Source organism: Mus musculus, chromosome 3, assembly GCF_000001635.26.
Source record: "Mus musculus strain C57BL/6J chromosome 3, GRCm38.p6 C57BL/6J".
Classification (NCBI taxonomy): Eukaryota; Metazoa; Chordata; class Mammalia; order Rodentia; family Muridae; genus Mus; species Mus musculus.
Genome location: NC_000069.6, coordinates 90,384,938 through 90,405,713, shown reverse-complemented (window position 1 = coordinate 90,405,713; position 20,776 = coordinate 90,384,938). Strand labels below are relative to the sequence as shown.

Here is a 20,776-nt window from a genome sequence, read left to right as displayed (position 1 = left end):
AACCACTATGTCAGCTCAAAGTCTGCATTCTTGAGGAGTTACTCCCCGAGTCCACAAGGGACCCTGAGTCTCTGAGGCCTCCCTCTGTTTTTCCTCTTTGCTTATAGAATCCATATGTAGTTATTCTCTTGTTGTTTCCTATTCAGATTCAGGGCTTTCGTCCTTCTGTTTATTTTGTTTGTCTGTTTATGGTATGGTTGGTATGTGTGTATGCCTGAGTATATGTGTTTATGGTATGGTATGTGTCTGTGTTAGTGGAGGTCCAGAGGTTAGAAGAGGGAACTGGAGTTATAGGCAGTTGTGAATTACCATGTTGGTGTTGAAACAAGACCTAAATCCTTTGCAAGAGCTCTTTACACCATGATCTTCAGACTCCCGTCTAGGGATTGAATGACTCTTCCATAGGGGTCACGTATCAGATGCCCTGCATATCAGATACTTACATTACAGCTCATAATAATAGCAAGATTATAGTTATGACGTAGTTATAAACTTATGAGGTGGAAAATAATCTTATGATTGGAGGTCAGCGTAACATGAGAAACTGAATGAGGGGGTCACAGTGTTAGGAAGGTTGAGAGCCACGGCCTTAGATGCTTACTTCCATAACTTTTGCTAGCAGCTTTGGATACTTTCTTTCCCCAAACACAGAGAATTTTGAAAGGAACCATTTCCTTCCCAGAGTATGTTTTTCTGTGCTAGAGTGACCCTGTTCTTAAGCATCTCACACCCTTCATCCATTTTATGGTGTCCCTGGAATGTGCTGACTCAGACAGCAGGCCATTCCTAGGGGTCTCGAGGGAGGTGCCCTGCTTGTTCAGCAAAGACAGATGCAGGCTACTGTAAACATCACCTCAACTCACAGCTATCAGTGTGCCCATGCTGTCCTCCTAGCGGAGATTAGGCTTGTGTGCTGCTCGCTACAGGAAAAACCCAGGCCACTTTCCATATCATAGGCATGTGTGCTCCTTACCCTGACAAGGTTCTTCCATCTTTTACTGGGAACTGAATTTCCAAGATGGACCGGCCAGGTGGGCCCTGGAATCTACCCCAGGCTCTGGAGAGATGGGAGCTGATTGATGAAACTAGCCCTTTCCCCTTCTCTTTTCCAGTCCAACGTTGCTGCCTCCAATGCCAAGCTGGCTTTGTTTTATGACTGGCTGTTCTTCAGCCCAGAAAAGGATAGTATTATGAACATAGGTATGTGATTGGGACCAGTCAGCATCACCCTCCCACCCTCCAAGCCCCCGTTGTGAGTCCTGGTGACAACAGTTATCAGTCTCAGGGCAATGTGGGGTGGAGGTGGTTTATCTAGGAGCAATTCCCTTGTTCCTATTCAGTTCTCCCTTGACCTAGAAGGAAAGTGGCTTTGATGAGGTCAACTAATGGCTGCTGGCTTCTCCCCATAGCCTTGAGCTCTGAGTGGGAGGGCCTAAGCGGAGGAAGTCTGCCCTGTCTTCTTTTCTCCAAGCTGAATACTGGCCCAGGAAGGGAGATGAGGAGTGAGGACTGAGTACAGTTCGGGAAGATTCCCTGCTTGGTTGGAGTTGGGGAACTTAGACCCAGAACTTCCTAGGGGCTTCACATACACTGACATAGAGATGGTATCTGATGCGGGGAATCATTTATTTTTGTTCCACATTCTTTAGAGCCAGCTATCCTGGTCATGCATCACTCCATGAAGCCCCACCCAGCCATCACTGCCACGCTCCTGGACTTCATGTGCCGAGTAAGTGCTAGGGTTCTGTTTGCCCTGTCCTGAATGAGCAGTGTTGAATCTCCCATTAGTCTCTCCGTGACTAGGTCTTCCCCAGCTGCTCCACTTTAGTCCTGTACCTGAGTTAGAAGACACTGTCTCCAGTGGAACTGACCCTTGTTACCAGAAGGTTTCTTAACTGTAAGATGATGACTCAAGATAGAATCTAATGTATTTGAGGAACAACTGGGTCCAGTCCAAGGATTCTGCTGTCTTCATAGCCTGGAGTAATCAGGACCATCGCAGCCCCTCCTGTAGCTGTACTGTCTCACTTTTAGCCCCCTTGACTAAAACCAAAACAGCTTTTAGTTCTAGTCCAGCCAAACATTGTAGTTATTCCCTCCCCTTCTTCCCTTCCAGATCATTCCTAACTTCTACCCACCATTGGAAGGCCACGTTCGGCAGGGTGTCTTTTCTTCCCTCAACCACATTGTGGAGAAACGAGTCTTGGCGTAAGGAATTTGTGTGTTGGGGTAGGGGATTCTCCCATTTTTCATTAGGTCCCATCCACTTTAGATGAGATGTCATTCAGATGCTGACTCCTTTCCTTGACAGCTGTAAAAAGTGCTGGCTTCACCTTCTACTGATGGGCAGAAAGACTCCTGTCCTCTGGGCACAGGAATTTCTAACTTGCCGTCCATCATATTACCATAGGCTTCAAAGGCCGTCCTGCCTGCCCCCTGTTGACTCTGAAGGGTCTGAAGGTGGCAGGCACAGTTGTGCTGAGTGAGCATCATGTCTGATGTTGACTTTCGTCTGTGCTCTCTATTAGACACTTGGCTCCCCTGTTTGACAACCCTAAATTGGATAAAGAGCTTCGGTCCATGCTTCGGGAGAAGTTTCCTGAGTTCTGCAGCTCGCCCTCCCCTCCTGTGGAAGGTATGGACTTCCTCACGAAACGCTGCTGTTGCTCTCTGACTTTTCCCTTGGTGATCTTTCAGTGGTGCAAGGCTTTCATGGGATGCTTGCCTCCCTGACATTTGCCCGTCCCCTCTCATCCCAGTCCTTAGTCCAGGCCCTTCATCAGAGCTCCTCATGGTCACTTTGCTCCTGATTTCAGCCAACTGCCAGACTTGACTGCTGTAATTTTTTGTTTTAGAATAAGGGCTTAAGCCAAGCACTACTTTCCAACTTGGTTTTAAAGTAAAGAGTACTAATAAATGTCCCCAGAGCTGAGCATGGTGATGCATGCCTGTAATCTTAGCACATAGGTGGAAGCAGGAAGATCAATCAGAGGACCAACGGTAGGTAGCCTGAGATGCATAAACCCCTGTTTCAGAACAGAAAAAGACTGCCTCGATCATCACTTATCCTGAGTTGACATGAAAAAGTCTTGTCTTATGCTGTCTCTTCCCCTGGGTCGGTCACAGGGAAATCGAGAAAGCAAGTTTGTCCTTCCTTTCAGCCGTGTACCATTTAGGGTATCAACTCTGTATTCTCCTACCTGTCCACTAGTCTCCTTCCCAGAAGCATTGAGTATACTGGGGAACCCAGGAGGCTATCAAGAGTCTTTTTTTCTTTACTCACAAGTCAAAATTGAAGAGCCTGTTTCCATGGAAATGGACAACCACCTCTCAGATAAGGATGAGAGTTGCTATGACAATGCAGAGGCAGCCTTCAGTGATGATGAGGAGGATCTTAATAGCAAAGGTAAGGATAACACTGGGAGTGTGTGAGTTGTGGCAGCCCAAGAGGCCTATCTCACAGGTAGCCTGCCTGCCTGCAGTCTTTCTATCCGACCTCTTTTGCCCATGAGCGTGACTTTTGTTTATTACTGGATGAGGCTCAGTGGTGCAGAGCTTAACATTTGACAGTAAAGGCAGGAGGGTAAAGTGGTCCTGCCCGTTTGTAGGTATGAGCTAGGACATGTGCATAGTCAGGGCTGCGGCACCTTGAGAAGGGAGGTTTACTGCAAGAGCTATGAGGAGGGAGCAGGTAGTCATGGGGACTGTCTCTGGTACTAAAGTCCGATGAACCATCCTCAGGGAAGAAGAGAGAGTTTCGCTTCCACCCCATCAAGGAGACTGTCGTGGAGGAGCCGGTTGATGTCACCCCTTACCTTGATCAGTTGGACGAGTCCCTGAGGGACAAAGTGCTACAGCTACAGAAGGGAAGGTGGGTACAAACCATACTCCCACCTAGGAGGCCGAGTCCAGGCACTTCCTACTACCTAGATGGTGTAGGTGTATGGTGAGGTGTGGAGAGGAAATTGATGCTTCCTGGGAAATGTCTTTGACTCATGTCAGGGAGCATGGGCTGGGAATAGGGTAGTCCTGTCCTCTTAACACCTTGGGGCCACTCCCTGTATTCTGGAGTCTGGAGCAGGGCAAGTAGGGATTTCCCTCTTTTTTGGGCCTCTGCCCACAGAGCAGCATATACTGTCCAGAAGTCTCCCCTCTGAGCTGGGAGCTCACAGCTCCTTTGTGCATGTGCATGTATACACCTTGGGATGTGTCTTACCCTGCTGTTACTAATTTTCTCTCACTTTTATGCTGTAGTGATACAGAGGCCCAGTGTGAGGTTATGCAGGAAATTGTGGATCAGGTCCTGGAGGTAAGGGGGAACTCAGTCCTTAGGGACAAAACAGTACAAGCCTTCCCAGCTTACAACTCCTCAGGCATGCCTCACTGGGAATTAAGCTCCCACCTTCCCTACCCCAGATGAACCCCTTCTGAGGCAGGGAACATGAGTGAGCTGCTCTGGGGGGTAGACACAGGTGGGCCCAGCAGAAGTTCTGGGCAGGTGGGGTTTGAATCACGATATCTCTCCTCCCTCTTGTCACCCAGGAAGACTTTGACTCGGAGCAACTGTCTGTCCTGGCTTCCTGCCTACAGGAGCTCTTCAAGGCCCACTTTCGAGGGGAGGTGTTGCCTGAAGAGGTCACTGAAGAGTAAGGCTCGTCTCTGATACCCAGGGCCTCAGAAGCCAGAGTGTGCTCTTCCAGCCCCAATCCCAAGCACACCTTGCTGTAGACTTGAGAAAAATCCTCTTTACTTGGTGTTTCCATACTTACAAATACTAAGGGACCCTGAGAGTGCTGGGCAGTAGACCAGCATGCCTTCCCTGTTTGTCCATGATTGCTGCCAGGCCAGTGTCCCCAAGCTTTGCTGCTTCTGGGGGGACTGGTCCCTAGCCTAGACTCTGCCAGTCAGAAGTCTCATCCTCAGATTTTGTGTCTATGTAGGGAACCTGTTTTTCTGTTACAAAGCACTAGGCAGCAGGAAGTTTGCCTTTGGTAGGAAAGGGGTAGGCTAGATGTCAGATCTTCCATGTTTCCTCCCTTCGTGTAGATTCTCACACGCAGTCTTCCTCTTCCAGGTCCCTGGAGGAGTCAGTAGGGAAACCACTGTACCTAATATTTAGGTAAGCACTTAGCTGAAGAGCTGTCTGCCTCCCATCTTCCCTGACAGTGCACAGATATCCTCCTGGTCCTGGGCTCTGGGGCTTCTCTAGGGAAGATGGGTAGACAGTGCTTCTGTCCCGTTCGCACCTTAGGAGAGCCTATGCTAGGTGACACCCTTTTGTCCCCTCCAGGAACCTGTGCCAGATGCAGGAGGACAACAGCAGCTTCTCGCTGCTTCTGGACCTTCTCTCCGAGCTGTATCAAAAGCAACCCAAGATCGGCTACCACCTGCTCTACTACTTGAGGGCAAGGTGGGTGCGATCTCTATCTTCTGCATGGAGTTGGGGCACTCCTGAGAGCCAGCCTCTCACACACATGCACACCAATGCCCTCTTGGTTATCTGCAGCAGCACTGTCTTTGGTTTGTACGTTTTTGGTGCTGAGGGTTAAACCCAGGGCCCATATATCTTGCGTTAGTAAGTTTTTTTTATCACTGTGACACACTGAGGGAAACTAAAGAGGAAGATTTATGCTGACTCCTGGTTTCAGACATCTTGGTCCGGGGTCCACTGGGTCGGTTATTTTAGGCCTGCAGTAAGACAGAGCACCATAGCAGTGGGCATGTGGCAGAGGAAGTTGCTCAGTTCAAAACAGTAAGAAGAGAATGTGACAGATATGGGCCAGAAATATACCTTCTGAATACATGCCTCCAACTAGGCCACAGGCTCCGGGAAATTTCCACTGCCTTCCATTATTGCCATCAAATCATGAATCCATCAGTGTTCTCAGGTTCTAACCTGCAGTCTCAGCATTTTGGAGGTGGAAGCAGAAGAGACCCTTCTCAAGACTGAAAAAGATTCAGTTGCAGCAGTGATTGGAGACGCATGAGCCTTGTGGGGATAGTTCATATCAAAACAGGACAGACACTGGGTGCTTTGCTGCTTGTTTTTGTTCAGTTTGGCAGCAGAGGGTGGAGCTGCTGAGGGTGGAGCCAGCTTTAGGTCCCATAGGACATTTCCCCTCCAGCCTGTGTGGTGTTTCTCCTTCCACCTTTATAGATGGGCTCTGATGATCAAATACATAGTCAGCCTCTTTGCTGCTGTTGGTGCTGTTTGTTCGTTTGTTTGTTTGTTTCGTGTTACCTAGGCTGGTCTTTAAGCCTCTGATCCTCCTGCTTCAGCTTCCTAAGTGCTGGGATTGCAGACACGCACTGCTAGACACAGACTAGTTGCCAGGCTGCCTCTAAGCCTGCTCAGTAGCACAAACAGATCTTAAACTTGTGATCCTCTTGCTTCAGCTTCTCAAGTATCTGGGATGACAGGCCAGTTCCAAAGGCCTGGACAACTCTCCCTTTCAAGTATACAGTTCTTCCAGGAGTCGTGGTACATCTCTGTAGTTACAGGACTTGGAGGTAGAAGTAGAAAAATCAGGAACTCAACACCAGCTTTAGCTCCCATAGGACATTTTCCATCCAGTTTGTGTGGAGTCTCTCCTTCCACCTTTATAGATGGGTTCTGATGATCAAATGGAGAATACTTGCATACCATGTGTCTTTACCCACTGGGCCATCTCACCAGTCCTACCTGGTATATTTGAGGCCAGCTTGGTGTGTGTTAGTTCCTATGTCAAAAAAAAGTCATGCTGGGTGATAGTGGCAGAGGCAGACAATCTCTGAAACGGAAGCCAGCCAGGGCAGCTCTAAGTTGACACAGAGAGACCCTTTCTTGGAAAACAAAACAAAACAAAAACATATAAAAAAACAAGCCAGAGTTGGTTTATAGCTTAATTACTACAGTACAAGCATGCAATTAGGACCTGAGTTTGATCCCCAGTACCAATGGGGATGGCTCCTGAGAGAGATCTTCAAGGCCACCCTCTGGCCTGAACATACAGGAACATGCACACATACACAAATAGGATACAGCTCAGTTTGGGGATTAAAGGTGTCCACCAACATGCCTGGCTCAGTTCAATTGGTTTTAACATGCCCTTGAATGCTAACTATCTCTGCTGCCTAATTAAAACCCTTCATCATCCCAGAGAGAAACCTATACTATCAGGCAGGCCCTTTGTCAGGCAGGTCCCTTTTGCCTAGGACCTTGCATTCACTGAACTGTGGTCCCCATCAGTTTGTAGATAAGACTCTTCTGAATGCTTCATATAAACAGACTTGTGGGACATTGCTTCTTGTGGCTCAGCATAGTGTTCTCAAATCTTTGCATCTGTCAGTTTATCCCTTGCTGGATGTCTTTTAATGTATTGATGCACAACATTTTAATAATAATAATAATTGTTGTTGTTGTTGTTGTTGTTATTATTATTATTATTATTATTATTATTATTATTATTATTATTATTGAGACAGGGTTTCTCTGTATAGCCCTGGCTGTCCTGGAACTCACTCTGTAGACCAGGCTGGCCTCGAACGCAGAAATCTTCCTGATTCTGCCTCGATACACAACATTTTTTATGTCTGTTTTGTACATTTGTGAATGCAGCTTCTGTGATTACCAGTTTACAGTTACTGTGTGCATATATTCTTCAGTGTCCTAGATATATACCCAGGACAAGAACTGCACTGGCTACTGGGCCATGTAGTTACTTTAGTTTTGCATTGGTGAGGAGGAACCAAACTGTTTTCCAAAGTAGCTACAACTACAACTTCTTCACATCCTCATTAATGTAAGAGTTTTCATTTCTTCTTCTTCTTTTTTTTTTTTGTCTTCGAGACAGGGTTTCTCTGTTTAGCTCTGGCTGTCCTGGAACTCACTCTATAGACCAGGCTAGCCTCAAACTCAGAAATTCGCCTGCCTCTGCCTCCCCAGTGCTGGAATTAAAGCCATATGCCACCACTGCCTGGCAAGTTTTCATTTCCTGATGTGTCCTCTAACATGTTATGATCTGGACTTTTGTTTCATTTTCTTGTGGTGTGAGAAGTAAGCCCATGTTAGACAAGTACTGACACTGTTCTTTACCTAAGTCCTTTAGGTTTGGTTTTGTTGTTGCTTATTTTATTTTATTTTATTTTATTTTCCCAAGACAGGGTTTCTCTGTATAGCCCCCTGGCTGTCCTGGAACTCACTTTGTAGACCAGGCTGGCCTCGAACTCCCAAGTGCTGGGATTACAGGCGTGGCGCCACCACCACCACCCAGCTTTATTTGTTTTGTTTTTTTTAAGACAAGGTTTCTCTGTATAAAGACTCAGTTAGCCTTGTCCTAGAACTCAACTCCACAGAACTCAGAGATCTACCTGCCTTTGCCTCCTGAGTGCAGGATTCAAAGGTGTACACCACCATGCTTAGTTTATTGTTTTTTAAGATGGTCTGACATAGCTGAAGTTGGTCTCAAACTTGCTTTGTAGCTATAGATGACTTTGAACTCTTGATCTCCTGCCTCTGCCTCCCAAGTACTGACTGGCCTACTTGGAGGTTTTGTTTCATTTTAAGACAGGTTCTCAGAGCCTTTAAAGATCCTCTTGCCTCCTCTTCCTGAGTGCTGGAACGTGTGCGTGCCACTAGGCCCAGCTTCATGAGTGTTCTTGTCTGAGAGAGACACGGTTTTAGTTCTTACCATTAAGCCTCAGTTCTAAGCTTTGTATATAGCGTCAGTTGCTGCTTCTCTGGCATGACAGGAGTCCTTCCCTCTGCTCTCAGGGTTAGCCTTGTCCTAGAACTCAACTCCACAGAACTCATTCCTCTCACTGCTGATGGTTAGAACATGGGGGAAGCTGGGCATAGTGGTGGACATGTTTAATTCTCGCTTCTTTGGGAGGGAGTGGCAAGTGGATCTCCATAAACTCAAGGTCAGCCTGGTGTACATAATGAAGCAAGTTCAAGGTCAGCCAGGGCTTTGTAGCAAGGCTGAGTCTAAATAAACAAAGAGGAACACAAAACAAAAGACATCATTGGGGGAGGAAAAGTGTCTCCTGGCCCCCAAAATGCTGGGCTCTTGGAGAAGATAAGGAGGGATGTGGGGTCCACGAGCGCTGGGCTTGCAAGGTAGAATGGGCGCCTACCTCCCTGGGGATATTTGAGGCCCCGGTGCTGGGTTGCACTGTTGGCTTAGGCCCAACTGGTTTTGCAGCAAAGCCGCCGCAGGGAAGATGAACCTGTATGAGTCGTTTGCCCAGGCTACCCAGCTGGGTGATCTGCACACCTGTCTAATGATGGACATGAAGGCCTGCCAAGAGGATGATGTGCGACTGCTATGCCACCTCACACCTTCCATCTACACAGAGGTCAGTGCCTCCACGAGGGTCCATGTGGGCTGGGAGATGTTTGAGACAGTCTCATTCTGTAGCGTTGACTGGCCTAAGAGTTCACTGTGAAGCCCAGACTGACGATAGACTAGTGTGGGTGATTCTCCTCCCCAGCCTTCCGAGTGTTAGGAGTACAGATGTGAGCCACCTCGCCTGACTTGTACTGTATACTCTTGAGTTGTTGCCCATGTGCCCACCTGCTTTAGTGGTCATTGCTTCCCAAAGCACGGCTGTCTTCCTCCATCTCTGTTATCAGCTCCCTACAGCCTTACTCTGATGCATCTGTAATGTGTAATGTGAGTCAGTACCTATTGACTTAGACTCAGGTTTAGCTCTATCTTCTGGGCCAGGGTCGGCCTCTTAAAGCAGAAAGTTTCCCAAGCCTTCCTTGATGGCTAGAAGGCCCATCCTTTGTAGTGGAGGCTCACTTTCACTTCCCTGATGACTTCAAATCTTCTCTCAGAGCTAGGATACAGGAGGAGGTATCAGCTCTTCCTCCTCTTGGCAAACATTCCCAGGAAGAGGGAAATGAGGGCTCAGGGTGTGGGCATGGCAGGAGGAACTGTGATCGCAGCCAGGCCTGGGGGAGGAGGGGTAGAGTAGTATCCCCTCCCTGATCGTTCTCTGCATGAGGACCTGCCTCTATCTATCTGTCTGTCTGTCTCTCTGTCTGTCTGTCTGTATCTCTGTCTGTCTGTCTATCTATCTATCTATCTATCTGCCTGTCTGTCTGTCTGTCTCTCTGTCTGTCTACACACACACACTCTCTCTTGAACCTTTTCTGTGGCTAAGAGTCTGCTCAGATTGGATCTCTCCTTTGCCAGGCATAATACAAAGATTTGTGTACTTACACTTCCCACAGAACTGGTCATTATGTCCAATCTCTGTCAGCTCTGGCTTTATCTCTCGGCACACTCCCCCCAACACTCCTACACACACACACACACGCCATTCCTCTTTTCAAACACAGTCTGCTCATGGTGGACATACACAGATACTGAAACCTGGGGTTTACAAGACATAGATTCCCAGATTTGTAGCTGTTTGGTTCAGTGCAGGACCAGAACCCTAGTTTGTGATAAAGAGTGGGGCAGGCTAGGTGAAAGCCATGGGTCCAGCCCATGATCCTGCCCCTTCTCTTTCTCTCCAGTTTCCAGATGAAACTTTGAGGAGTGGGGAGCTGCTGAACATGATTGTGGCTGTTATTGACTCTGCACAGGTAAACATTGAGCCTTGACATTTCCAACAAGGCCTGGAGGGCAGGACTTGGGAAATGAGGGTATGTTTTCTCTCTCTAGGCCTGTACACGAAAGCCCACATCCTCAGGCACTCTGCCTCCCATTACATGTGGGTGCCATTTAGGCCATTAGGGCTAGGAAGGGCAAGCAGAGCTCAAGAGGCTGGGGTCAAACCTGTCCTCTCTGATATTTCTCCATGTTCTCAGGAAGTTCCTGTTTGTGCAGGGAAAGCTGAGGGTGGGCAGGTGTGTATGTGTATGTGTGCATGCATGCTTAGTCATGGGTTTTCAGGTAGGGGTATGTGTGTGTGTATGCATCCTTAGTCATGGGTTTTCAGGTGTGCGTATGTGCATGCATGCATGCATGCTTAGTCATGTGTGTTGCTCTTACCCTGGTCTTCTCTTCAGTTCATAATAAAAATGTTTGGGCCATTTCTACTTAACCTTTCCCATACACAGGACCCCTACAGATTGTAGCTTTGCATAAGTCCATATCTGAATGGGGTGGGTCTCATTTCTACTCATGGCCACTCAGCTCCCAGAGAAGGACTCAACATTGACATCAGGGTGTGGGTAGTTTTTTTCCTTAACAGGCCTGTGCCCCTCCAAGCCTATTGCTGTTGTACCTGACCCTTCACCCTTCAGAATCTTGTGTCCTGCCTTACCCTCTTGCCCTTTGGCCTCTCTTAGAGTAATGGGTCTGATGTTTCCTCCTGCCTAGCTCCAGGAGCTGGTCTGCCATGTGATGATGGGGAACCTGGTCATGTTTCGGAAGGACTCAGTCCTCAACATACTCAGTAAGTTACTAGGTCTTCCAGGAACCTGGAGAGGAAAGGGACATCAACTGTGTTTAGCAGTGACAGGAAAGCGGCTGTGGGGGTAGGAAGCGGGCAGGTGGGCAGGTGGGCAGCAGGCTTTCTTCTCTCTTTCAGTTCAGAGCCTAGACTGGGAAACGTTTGAGCAGTACTGTGCCTGGCAGCTCTTCCTGGCCCACAACATCCCCTTGGAGACCATTATTCCTATTCTCCAGCACCTCAAATACAAGGGTGAGTAGGACCATGGGCTGTGGGGAGGAGAGAAGATGAGGCCTTCAGGCTTCTGAGATAACCCAGAGTCCCCTCCTCACAACCAAGGCATACTGTGCTCTGGTGTACAGGCCTCCTCTGAACAGAGAACCAGGCCTAGCAGCTGAAGACTGAGTGAGGCGGTAGTTTCTTCCTGGTTCTTGGTCAAGGCTGTTCTTTTTTGGTGGCTGGAGAGGTAGAAGAGGTACCTTTCCCTCCTGAAATGATATGTTCCTCTGTACACATCTTTCCTCCCCACAGAGCACCCAGAGGCCCTGTCCTGTCTCCTGCTTCAGCTACGGAGAGAGAAGTAAGTTCTTGGTGGCTCTGGGTCCCAACCACCCACCAGATGTTGAGGCACTTGGGCCTTGCTCCCTTGGCCATTCTTTCTTCCATGTCCATAGCTGTCTGCCTTCTCTACCCTCAGAGGGGGGAGGTGGGGACGGAACATCAAACGCGAAGGGTCAGGGCCAGGGACCACAGCTGCCTTCATCACCCTGACAGAAGAGCCAGCTACTAAGACCCTAGAGAAAGTGAGAGGTTGAGGAGGGGACTTGTGGGGACTGTAGCATTGCACCTACCACCACAGAAATGGAGGAATCTCATTTCTCAGGCTCCTACAGAGAATGGAACCAGGCATTCCTTGGCCCAAAGAGAAGGGGAAAGGGATGTGAGAGCAGGAAGCCACCAGGGCCAAGAGGCGGGGGTTTGGGAAATCAGTAAGCGACACTGTAGCCATTCCCAAGGTAAGCCATCCATGTATGCACGGCTCCAGCATGCTCTGATTCCTAGGCCGAGTGAGGAGATGGTGAAGATGGTGCTGAGCAGGCCCTGCCATCCTGATGACCAGTTCACCACCAGCATCCTGAGGCACTGGTGCATGAAGCACGACGAGCTGCTGGCAGAGCACATCAAGGCGCTGCTCATCAAGAACAACAGCCTGCCCCGCAAGAGGCAGAGGTGGGCTGCAGTGGCTGCTGCCCGGGGATGCTGGCTTGCCAGTCCTACAGAGGATTGGTTTGTGGGCGACGTCTGATAGTCTGAGTCCCACAGCTGAATACCCTCTTGAGTCCTCACCAGCACTGTGCCACTTAGGACTGCCTCTGACCTAAGGAGGGACGCTGGAGGAGTGGACAGTATCTGACTCTCTGCCTTCTCATGTAGCCTAAGAAGCTCTAGCAGCAAGCTGGCCCAGCTGACCCTGGAACAGATCCTGGAACACTTGGACAACCTAAGGCTCAACCTAGCCAACACCAAGCAGAACTGTATGCTGCCTTTCTTCTTGCCTCTTCCTCTTGGACCAGTTTGGGGGAGGTGCTGCCCTGGTTCAGATCTCCTACAGCTATTTGGGGCAGGGATGACATTACCAGGACCACTGCTCAAACCCATAGAAGAAATAATTTTCTGTGCTATGTATAATCTTCCTGACATATTAACTGTGCTTCCCTTCCATAGTCTTTAGCCAGACACCAATCCTCCAGGCGCTGCAGCATGTCCAGGCAAGCTGTGACGAAGCTCACAAGATGAAGTGAGGTTCCTTCTACTTTGGGCCTTGGGGAGAAGAGTCTGCTGGGGACATAACTTAATGACCAGCAAGACCCTGGGGTTGAGAAACAGACTCGGCTTAGGTGCTGGGGTGGAAGGGGTTGCTGGATACCTGTCTCAGAAAGCCTGTCCTATCTCTTAGGTTCAGTGACCTCTTCTCCCTGGCGGAGGAATATGAGGACTCTTCCACTAAGCCACCCAAGAGCCGGCGGAAGGCAGCTCTGTCCAGCCCTCGAAGTCGAAAGAATGCTACCCAGCCCCCCAATGCTGAAGAGGAGTCAGGCTCCAGCAGTGCCTCGGTGAGCCTCTCAGCCAGTGCACAGGAGGGAGTAATGGGTGCGGGTGGGGTGTGGTCAGCTGCTGTCCAGGTTAGTGATGGCCTTCTGCTCCCCTCATTTCTTCCAGGAGGAAGAAGATACAAAGCCTAAGCCTACCAAACGAAAACGAAAAGGCTCCTCTGCTGTGGGTTCTGACAGTGACTGAGGCCTGGATCCCCACCCTGCCCCAGCCTGAGAAAGGTCCATGCAGCCCCACCTCTCCTCTCCTCCCAGGGCCTCCAGCTCTTTTCACCCCCTCTTCACTGCTGCTCCCACTGGTAGGTTCTCACAGCAACCAGAAGCTGTGCAGAAGCAGATCATGGTGGAAGTCCTTTGCCGCCGGCTCCTCCCCAAGTCTCCGAAGAGCCATTTGGACAGAGAAAGGAGTGATGAAGAGGCTGCTGGGCAGAGGAGCTGGGGTGACAGCAGATGCTGTGTGAGTGGGCATTTCCCCCTGCTTCCTGTCAGTCTGCATTTGTAGTCTGTGGACGGTGGTCATTACACCAGTGTGAAGTGGGCATCTGACCTGGTGTGGGCGGTGCCCATCTGGGCAGATGCCACAGCCTTCAGAAAAGAACCCAATGGCAGCGTGAGAGGCTCTTGCTGCACCTGGGATGCTTGGGTTGGCCCGGCATTGGCACTTCAAGCTGAGCCAGAGCCCAGGGGAGTCCTGGAGGCAAGTTCCTCAGAACTGTCAGATGGCCTGATTTTCTGTGGTTCTGTTTTTGCTTTTTCTTTTGGCAAAGATAATCGAGTTTTAAATTGTTTTTAAGTGATAATGAAACAAGCCAGAACATCTTTTGTGCCTGAGTTGACATCTCTGTTCGTCCTGTGTATATAGGCGCCTCTGTTTAACTTGTACCCCTCTCCCCACTACACAATGTCTCCAGGAGGGACTTGGCTTTGATCTGAGATCCTTCCCACTAGAGTGAGTCAGACATCTAACCTTTCCACTTAGAAGCTGATGCTGGCACCATCTCCCTGCAGGCTGGCTGGCCTTGCCCATTGCTTCTCGGGAACTTCATCTTTAGGAGGTGGGGTGGGGTGGGAAGGGGAGGGGAGGGGTTACTTAGTAGATAAAAAACTTGCCACACACGAATGAGGACCAGAGTTCTATGGTGGCTTGCCTATGATCCCAGAGCTCAGAAGGCAGAGACTGGGTCCCTGGAGTCAGATGGCTGGCTAGCTATCAGTGAGCTCAGGGTTCAGCTGAGAGAGCCTACCTTGACGAATGAGGTGGAGAGTGATCTAGGATTCCTGACTTGTACCTTGGGCCTCCACCCCATGAATACACAAGTGCACTCAAGCGTGCACATAATCCACACACCTAAGACCTCCATATCCTCCAAAGCCAGCATTCGCCCCTCACTTTAGTAAGTGCACTGTTCCCAGGGGTTTAGGCAGGGAAGGGTGCTCTACGTTGAGTTTTGAAGGAGAGAGGATGAAAGCTCAAATGCCAGGGCAGGAGACGCTCTTCCAGTCTGACTGCTTACTGTCCCCATATAGCAGCAGAGGATAGTCCCAGATCATGCTTTCAGCTTCCCTGTCCAGGGACATTCGATGCCTTGCTGAGGAGAGGTAAAGGCTAGGTTTAGTGCACACACTCCATTGATTCAGCCTGGACATTTTCCTCTTCTGAGAATCCATGCTCTTTTAAAGCCACTACTTTTGAAACTCTAAACCACCAAGAGGCCTCTTTTTTCTTCCTCTTCCCATCCCCAGTTTCCACTGCACCGATTAAAACCAGGATGGGAAACATTTGCTGCCTGGTCCCAATTATTGTATCCTTGCCTAAAATGAAGGGCTTCCCTTCACAAGTCTGGCAGATTGGCCTCCACCTTTCCCGTAACTTAATTCTCAGGCTCCCCCACCCATTCCCTGGGGGGTTGCTATTGCTGCTGGTAGCTGGAGGCAGCTGTTTTGCCCAGACTTGCAGACCCGACCTGGCCAGGGGCCAGATTCTTCAGTCGCCTTAGGAAGAGAGCAGTGGTACCATCCCATCATGGGTGACAAAGAACAATCAAAGGATTGAATGGCTCCAGGACCAGGACTATAAGCCAGCCAATAGCTTAGGTGGCCATGAAAATGCACAGCTGTGGGGTTGGAGGGTAGGCACCTCTTTGGACCCGACAGGCTGCTGGCCACCAGCGGTCAAATTCCGGAGCGTGTGCGCCTAGGGCGGGGCCTGGGTTGTGGGGAGGGCCGGGCCGCCCCCGACTCTCGCACTCCTGGCTCCCGCGCCACACCGCAGAAGCTGGGTGGGAAGGGCGGGTGCCAGCGCACGCGCGCCACGTTCCCGGGAAGAAAGGTTGTCCGAGCCGGACCAAAGCTGGCTTAGTGTTTCAGGAAGGACCACCTGGAGTGTGTGTGAGCTGCTGGGACGGACTAGAGGAAAAGGGCACCATGGCGGCCCTCCTGCTGCTGCTGCCCTTACTCTTGCTCCTGCCTCTGCTGCTGAAGCTAGACGTCTGGCCTCAGCTGCGCTGGCTGCCGGCCGACCTGGCCTTCACAGTTCGCGCCCTCCGCTGCAAAAGGGCCCTTCGAGCACGCGCGCTGGCCGCAGCGGCCGCCGACCCCGAAAGCTCTGAGAGCGGGTGCAGTCTGGCCTGGCGTCTCGCGTACCTGGCCCGGGAGCAGCCGACACACACCTTCCTCATCCACGGCGCGCAGCGCTTTAGCTACGCGGAGGCTGAGCGCGAGAGCAACCGGATTGCTCGCGCCTTTCTGCGCGCACGGGGCTGGACCGGGGGCCGCCGAGGCTCGGGCAGGGGCAGCACTGAGGAAGGCGCACGCGTGGCGCCTCCGGCTGGAGATGCGGCTGCTAGAGGGACGACCGCGCCCCCTCTGGCACCCGGGGCGACCGTGGCGCTGCTCCTCCCAGCGGGCCCGGATTTCCTTTGGATTTGGTTCGGACTGGCCAAAGCTGGCCTGCGCACGGCCTTTGTGCCCACCGCTTTACGCCGAGGACCCCTGCTGCACTGCCTCCGCAGCTGCGGTGCGAGTGCGCTCGTGCTGGCCACAGGTAAGGCTGCGAGCCAGAGAGGGCGCGCCTGCTCCCTAGACCCGAGGTGCAGAAGTGAGTGGGAATAAGAAAGAGGCCTGGGTTTGGGGAGGGATGTGCTAGACCCAAAGAATTCTTAAGCCGTCGGATTACAGGTCCCAGGCAAGACGTGGGATCCCCACATTGCCACCCTCACCCTAGAGCATTGCACAAGGACAGAGCAAACCAACCAGGTGATGGAAGGCTTTAGAGTAGCTGGAGAACCTCGAAGCTGGGTTTGCCTACCCTTGTAGAGTTCCTGGAGTCCCTGGAGCCGGACCTGCCGGCCTTGAGAGCCATGGGGCTCCACCTATGGGCGACGGGCCCTGAAACTAATGTAGCTGGAATCAGCAATTTGCTATCGGAAGCAGCAGACCAAGTGGATGAGCCAGTGCCGGGGTACCTCTCTGCCCCCCAGAACATAATGGACACCTGCCTGTACATCTTCACCTCTGGCACTACTGGTGAGGACTGGATACAATACTTCTCAGACACTGAGGCAGAGGGTGGCAAGGTCTGGGGAGAGGACTGGGACGCTTGTCACTTTCAGATCACCCTGGACACCATCCCAGGCACAGCTTCTCTCCTTCCAGTCCCCAAAATACCTATTTTTCCAGGACACAGCTCAGACCCTTTTCCTGACTGTGCCCCTCTTGCCACCCTTCAGGCCTGCCCAAGGCTGCTCGAATCAGTCATCTGAAGGTTCTACAGTGCCAGGGATTCTACCATCTGTGTGGAGTCCACCAGGAGGACGTGATCTACCTCGCACTCCCACTGTACCACATGTCTGGCTCCCTTCTGGGCATTGTGGGCTGCTTGGGCATTGGTTAGTCTCTCTCCTTGGGCATTATTCAGTTTCTCACATATTCCCTCTAGCACAGTGGTTCTCAGCCTTCCTAATACTGCAACCCTATGTCACAGTTCCTCAGGGTGTGGTGACCCCCAAACCACAAATTACTCCGTTGCTGCTTTGTAACTGCAATTTTACTACTGTTATGTAGGCATATGATATGGGAGTCAAGAGAGTTGCAACCCACAGGTTGAGAGCCACTGAGCCACTGCTCTAGCAAGTGCTGAAGTGCTGAATCTATGCCAGCCTTGCCAGGGAGTTGTCCTGAATCCTAGGTAGAGTGAGGCATTCCCTCCTGTACAGTAGGAAATGTCACACAGTTCAGAGCCTCAGGGCGAGCCACTGTGGAGGCTGCATGGTTCAGAGGGAACAAAAGAGAAGGGTTGTATCAACCTAGAAAGGAATATTAGCCTCAGCAAACACGAGTAGGGAAGGACTTGGCCACTACAGCCTGCTAAAGACATGACTCCAGCAGGCGTCTGTAGTGAGCAATGGTGGCTGGAGTCTTCTCTTCACCCTCCCTTCTCTCCCGTTTCCGGGCAGGGGCCACCGTGGTGCTGAAACCCAAGTTCTCAGCTAGCCAGTTCTGGGACGATTGCCAGAAACACAGGGTGACAGTGTTCCAGTACATTGGGGAGTTGTGCCGATACCTCGTCAACCAGCCCCCGGTGAGTAGGCTACAGAGCAGGCCAGACAACAGGAGACATCAAGACTGTCACTTGGAAGTCCCCCTGACATGTATGGAGGCCAAGAGGCGGCCCAGCGGGAGGATGTTCTGGAGGATAAGGAACAGGGCTTCACTGGGGATCTGGAAGCTTGGTGCTGGAGCCCCTGCCTCTTTCTCACCATCTCAGAGCAAGGCAGAGTGTGACCATAAGGTGCGCTTGGCAGTGGGCAGTGGGTTGCGCCCAGACACCTGGGAGCGTTTCCTGCGGCGATTTGGACCTCTGCAGATACTGGAGACGTATGGCATGACAGAGGGCAACGTAGCTACGTTCAATTACACAGGACGGCAGGGTGCAGTGGGGCGAGCTTCCTGGCTTTACAAGGTGAGAGACAGAGTGGACAGGAGGACCCCTGGAGCAGAAGGGGGGATGGCGAGAGCAGGGGCTCCGGGGGCTAACGACGCAGTATGGCTCTCCCTCCCAGCACATCTTCCCCTTCTCCTTGATTCGATACGATGTCATGACAGGGGAGCCTATTCGGAATGCCCAGGGGCACTGCATGACCACATCTCCAGGTTTGTACTTGGAGGGGTGCAAAGCTGGCAGACAAGGTTAAACCTGGCACCTGAGGTGGGGGCGGAGCCTAGGGGTTCTGGCAAGTGACCCAGTCCTGACCCCAGGAATTCTTCCAGGTGAGCCAGGCCTACTGGTGGCCCCAGTGAGCCAGCAGTCCCCCTTCCTGGGCTATGCTGGGGCTCCGGAGCTGGCCAAGGACAAGCTGCTGAAGGATGTCTTCTGGTCTGGGGACGTTTTCTTCAATACTGGGGACCTCTTGGTCTGTGATGAGCAAGGCTTTCTTCACTTCCACGATCGTACTGGAGACACCTTCAGGTATCTCTCTGTCACTTTCCAATCTTCTCAGACTTTCAAACTAGGTGACACATCTCATGTCCAACCCCATCCAACTTCCTCAGACCACATCGGCAACATTATCCCCTAACTTATTTATCTCCTCAGCAAAACTCCTGTAATGCCTCAGTTTCTCCCTGCTCGGCCAACAGGTGGAAGGGAGAGAATGTGGCCACAACTGAAGTGGCTGAGGTCTTGGAGACCCTGGACTTCCTTCAGGAGGTGAACATCTATGGAGTCACGGTGCCAGGTGCTTAGACATGAAAGACAGGGAGTTACCCAGTATCCTACCCCACATAGTAGTGTTTGGGAAGGAACAGAAGGGCTTATGTGTCTCTGCACCCACCAGGGCACGAAGGCAGGGCAGGCATGGCGGCCTTGGCTCTGCGGCCCCCGCAGGCTCTGAACCTGGTGCAGCTCTACAGCCATGTTTCTGAGAACTTGCCACCGTATGCCCGACCTCGGTTTCTCAGGCTCCAGGTAACCAGCCGTTCCTGCCCCAACCCTTCATTCATGTATCTGCAACTGTTAGGGGTTCTTAACCTCCACCAAGGAACCCCACAGAGGACTCTCCGTGAGGAGGAAGGACGCTCCCCTGATTGGCGCATGCTCCTTGCCTCTCCCCCTTTTATCTTGTATGTGTGTATGCCCATGTGTGTGCATGTGAATACGGAGGCCAGAGGACAGCCCTGGGTGTTCTCCTCAAGCACACAGCTGCCCCCTGTGAGACAGGCTCACCAGCTAGGCTAGACTGGCTGGCCAGGGGATCCTAGAGATGCTCCCATCCCCACATTCTCCCAGGATCTCTCCCAGGTTGAGGGGGTTGAATCCGGGTCTGCACACTTGCAAGGCAAGTCTTCCCCACCCCACCTCCACCCCCATCCCCATCCCCACCCCCATCGCAGAGACAGCAGCTGTTGTCCCGCCCACTGATCTTCCTTCTGTTTTTGTTTTTGTTTTTCGAGACAGGGTTTCTCTGTGTAGCCCTGGCTGTCCTGGAACTCACTCTGTAGACCAGGCTGGCCTCGAACTCAGAAATCCGCCAAAGGCGTGCGCCACCACGCCTGGCTTCACCTTAATTCTATATAATGTCCCCTTCCCCCATACCTGCCCCTAAGCAGAGCTCAGGCAACTCACCTGAGCTGAGTGGACAAACTACATTTCCTCCAACTCTGAAAACACCCTTCTCTCCCCAGGAATCTTTGGCCACTACTGAGACCTTCAAACAGCAGAAGGTTAGGATGGCCAATGAGGGCTTTGACCCCAGTGTACTGTCTGACCCACTCTATGTTCTGGACCAAGATATAGGGGCCTACCTGCCCCTCACACCTGCCCGGTACAGTGCCCTCCTGTCTGGAGACCTTCGAATCTGAAACCTTCCACTTGAGGGAGGGGCTCGGAGGGTACAGGCCACCATGGCTGCACCAGGGAGGGTTTTCGGGTATCTTTTGTATATGGAGTCATTATTTTGTAATAAACAGCTGGAGCTTATCTGGCCCATCTTCGAGAGTCTGTGGGGCTGCTTGCACATGCTCCACATTCCTGTCCTGACCTTATGTGGCCCAGAGCTATGGCTGAGCCTTTCTGATAGCCACATCTGACCCTGGTTGGTCCTGGAGAAGCCTTGCTGGTTGATGTTTATGTCTTCTGTATTTACACTGCTGTCTCTGGAGCTGTAGGATCCCAAAGGATCGATTCCTATGGCAGAAGCAAATAGAGGTGGTCAGAAACACCGCCCCCAGTTGCCTGCCCACACTTCAGCACAGCCTGTGTGTGGCTGGTCCTGGGGAGT

The 20,776-nt window shown here is 51.4% G+C and overlaps 2 protein-coding genes across 6 annotated transcripts in view; both read left to right on the top strand.

Annotated features, from left to right (window-relative positions):
• The window catches only part of Ints3 (integrator complex subunit 3), a 42,257-nt gene extending 27,923 nt beyond the window's left edge, over nt 1-14,334 (top strand). The window contains exons 11-31 of one of the 2 annotated variants that reach the window (NM_178876.3): nt 1,113-1,200; nt 1,650-1,729; nt 2,117-2,208; nt 2,529-2,635; nt 3,287-3,406; nt 3,742-3,871; nt 4,255-4,309; nt 4,543-4,646; nt 5,075-5,119; nt 5,291-5,410; nt 9,183-9,336; nt 10,508-10,576; nt 11,316-11,391; nt 11,527-11,640; nt 11,920-11,968; nt 12,451-12,618; nt 12,823-12,923; nt 13,114-13,186; nt 13,346-13,502; nt 13,609-13,721; nt 13,803-14,334. In NM_178876.3, coding sequence (NP_849207.2) covers nt 1,113-1,200; nt 1,650-1,729; nt 2,117-2,208; nt 2,529-2,635; nt 3,287-3,406; nt 3,742-3,871; nt 4,255-4,309; nt 4,543-4,646; nt 5,075-5,119; nt 5,291-5,410; nt 9,183-9,336; nt 10,508-10,576; nt 11,316-11,391; nt 11,527-11,640; nt 11,920-11,968; nt 12,451-12,618; nt 12,823-12,923; nt 13,114-13,186; nt 13,346-13,502; nt 13,609-13,686 — 1,980 coding nt within the window. In that variant the 3' untranslated portion in view covers nt 13,687-13,721; nt 13,803-14,334. Of the gene's footprint in view, nt 1-1,112; nt 1,201-1,649; nt 1,730-2,116; nt 2,209-2,528; nt 2,636-3,286; nt 3,407-3,741; nt 3,872-4,254; nt 4,310-4,542; nt 4,647-5,074; nt 5,120-5,290; nt 5,411-9,182; nt 9,337-10,507; nt 10,577-11,315; nt 11,392-11,526; nt 11,641-11,919; nt 11,969-12,450; nt 12,619-12,822; nt 12,924-13,113; nt 13,187-13,345; nt 13,503-13,608 lie in introns of both variants that reach the window. The other variant, NM_145540.3, reaches the window with a different exon arrangement.
• Nucleotides 14,335-14,878: 544 nt separating this feature from the next.
• Slc27a3 (solute carrier family 27 (fatty acid transporter), member 3) lies at nt 14,879-20,484 on the top strand. 4 transcript variants are annotated; one of them, NM_011988.3, is made up of 10 exons: nt 15,776-16,542; nt 16,815-17,024; nt 17,228-17,386; nt 17,954-18,078; nt 18,265-18,459; nt 18,560-18,650; nt 18,768-18,966; nt 19,137-19,234; nt 19,334-19,464; nt 20,181-20,481. In NM_011988.3, the coding sequence occupies exons 1-10, from the start codon at nt 15,924-15,926 to the stop codon at nt 20,355-20,357; spliced, it is 2,004 nt and encodes a 667-aa protein (NP_036118.2). In that variant the 5' UTR covers nt 15,776-15,923; the 3' UTR covers nt 20,358-20,481. The 4 variants fall into 4 exon arrangements, with proteins under 4 accessions (XP_011238431.1, XP_011238432.1, NP_036118.2 ...); NM_001316688.1 differs by having other exon boundaries at nt 16,793-17,024; XM_011240129.3 differs by having other exon boundaries at nt 14,879-16,542; nt 19,334-20,484.
• Nucleotides 20,485-20,776: the final 292 nt, after the last annotated feature.